Below are 2,793 nucleotides of genomic sequence, written 5' to 3' on the forward strand. Positions count from 1 at the left end.
CTGACAGGCTCTCCAGCCTGTCAGTCACGCTCTCCACGCCCCACTTTTTTTTTTCTTCTTCCCAGTCAGGCGACAGGACCTTCTGCCATTGGAGGCCCTGCATGGGAGGAGGAGACGCAGGGGTTTCTCAATGGGCGTCTCCTTCTCCCTGGCTGTGTTGTGATCCAATCACATCAAAGAGTGTCACAGACAAGGAGTTTTTTTCTTCCTGGCTGTGACTCTCACTGTGATTGGATTGAGGCACATGGAGAAGGAGACGCCCATTGAGAAACCCCGGCGTCTCTTCCTCCTTGATGCTCAGTATTAGCATACAGGGCAAGAAATATACAGGGGGGCACAGCAGAGTGGAGGAGTGCTATTTTTATAAACCAGACCAGGTGCGTGCCCACCCTAAAGGTATTTGGCTACTCCTGTGAGTAAAAATCAGGTCCTCTTTAATGTTGCCGAAGGTCATGCTAGGCAGCTAGGGGGACTGGGAAACTCTATTTCCGCTCATCCAGAGCACCTTGTGCTGAAGTGGGTATCTCAAGGCACCATAGGCCTAAGTTTTTGCTACGCAGCCCCAAATATGTCTTGCTCAAAGCCTGCAGTGAAGAGAAAGGTTGATGATGAGCACAGACAATTTCAGGAAAAGTGGGAAAAGCAATATTTCTTTATTGAGCACAAGGGCATCCCAACTTGTCTTATTTGCACAGAGAAAGTTGCAGTGCCCAAAGAATACAATTTGAAGCGTCATTACACAACTAGACATGCTGAGGAGTATGCAAAGTACCAGGAAGATGAGAGAGCCAACCAGGTTGCTAAACTTAAGACATGTCTGCTGAGGCAACAAGATTTCTTTAAGAAAGCAACCAAAGAGAATGATGCAGCAGTCGAAGCCAGCTACGTAGTTAGTATGATGATTGCTAAAGCAGGAAAGTCATTTAAAGAAGGGGAATTTATAAAAAAGTGCATGTTACAGGCTGCAAGTATTATCTCTCCAGAAAAGAAAGGTCAGTTTAGCAACGTCAGCCTTTCTTCCAACACCGTGGCAGAGCGCATTTCTGACCTTTCAAGTGACATTTATGATCAACTGTGTGAGAAAATAAAATGTTTCAGTGTATACTCAGTCGCTCTTGATGAGACCACAGACATCACCGACACTGCCCAGCTTGCAATCTATGTCCGGGGTGTTGATGACAATTTTGAAGTCACAGAGGAGTTGCTCTCACTAGTTCCAATGCATGGCCAGACCACCGCCCAAGAGATATTTCACCAGCTGTGTGATGCTTTTCAGAATGCTGGTTTGCCTTGGAGGAAGTTTGTCGGAATAACAACTGATGGAGCGCCATCAATGATCGGGAGGAAAAAAGGACTGGTGGCACTTGTTAATAAAAAAAAGGAAGAGGAAGGTTTAGAGGAGGTCATTGCTCTGCACTGCATTATCCATCAGCAGGCCCTTTGCAGCAAATGCCTGAAGTTTGACAACGTGATGTCTTTCGTTGTGAAATGCATCAACCAAATCAGATCCAGGGGCTTAAAACACAGAATGTTTCGTGCTTTTTTAGAGGAAATAGAGTCAGAATATGGGGATGTGCTCTACTTTACCGAGGTGCGTTGGCTCAGCAGGGGAAACGTATTGAAGAGATTTTTTGAGTTGAGAGCGGAAGTGAAAGCTTTTATGGAGAAAGATGGGGCTTCTGTTCCTTTGCTAAGTGATCCAAAATGGCTCATGGACTTAGCTTTTTTGGTTGATATCGCACATGAGCTTAATGTACTGAATAAGAGGTTACAAGGCCAGGGGCAACTTGTCAGTGCTGCCTATGACAGCGTGAGAGCGTTGTCTACAAAACTTATATTGTGGAAAGACCAGCTTTCTCAAACAAACCTTTGCCATTTCCCAGCATGCAAGTCACTCATTGATTCAGGCACACTATTCAGTCATGAGGAGTATGTGGATGTCATTTTGAGGCTACAGGAGGAATTTGATCATAGATTTGCAGACTTCAAGAGACACAGAGCCACATTTCAAATTTTTGCAGACCCCTTCTCCTTTGATGTGCAAGATGCCCCTCCAGTGTTTCAAATAGAGCTCATTGACCTGCAGTGTAACTCTGAACTCAAAGCCAAGTTTAGGGATGTGAGTGGAAAAGCAGACAAACTTGGGCAATTTTTAAGAGAATTGCCCCCCAGCTTCCCTGAGCTTTCCCGAATGTTCAAGCAGACCATGTGTCTATTTGGGAGCACATACTTGTGCGAAAAGCTCTTCTCTACCTTGAACTTCAATAAGTCAAAGTACAGGTCTAGAATTACTGATGCTCATCTTCAAGCTGTGCTGAGGGTCTCAACTGCTTCCTCACTTACGCCAAATGTGGCTCGGCTATGCAAGAGTAAGCGCTGTCAGATCTCTAGCAGCAAGAAGTAGGCAGATAAAGCCATGTTCAAACAGTTTATGTCCATTCATGTTCTAAAAGTTAAATGTTAAAGAACTGTTAATAAAGACATTTGAATCTGAATAATGATATTTTGTAAGTGCATTTTTTGTGGAAAACTTGATGCGGCCCAGCCTTACCCAGAATCTACCTCCAGCGGCCCCCAGGTAAATTGAGTTTGAGACCCCTGATCTAGATGATCAGATATGGGATATTATGGATATACTTAATACTAGTATAGCTGTCCAAAATCAACTTATAATTGTTACTAATCAACATACTGTAGTGTTAGACTACCTAACTGCGGCCCAGGGAGGAATGTGTCAAATTATTGGTCCAACCTGTTGTCATTACATAGATCCAAACAGTACAATGAGTATGA

General features: G+C 44.1%; 1 protein-coding gene across 1 annotated transcript; it reads left to right on the top strand.

Moving 5' to 3' along the window:
* The first annotated feature begins 568 nt into the window (after positions 1-568).
* LOC141192381 (general transcription factor II-I repeat domain-containing protein 2-like) lies at positions 569-2,404 on the top strand. The gene has a single exon (XM_073661900.1). The coding sequence runs from the start codon at positions 569-571 to the stop codon at positions 2,402-2,404; it is 1,836 nt and encodes a 611-aa protein (XP_073518001.1).
* Positions 2,405-2,793: the final 389 nt, after the last annotated feature.

The sequence above is a fragment of the Phyllobates terribilis genome, unplaced genomic scaffold (genome assembly GCF_046119375.1).
Source record: "Phyllobates terribilis strain yellow unplaced genomic scaffold, ASM4611937v1 Scaffold_60__1_contigs__length_8166268, whole genome shotgun sequence".
NCBI classification, from domain to species: Eukaryota; Metazoa; Chordata; class Amphibia; order Anura; family Dendrobatidae; genus Phyllobates; species Phyllobates terribilis.

Bases quoted from the DNA above. Each gene is read 5' to 3' on its own strand.
- LOC141192381 (XM_073661900.1), top strand. From the start codon at position 569: ATGTCTTGCTCAAAGCCTGCAGTGAAGAGAAAGGTTGATGATGAGCAC.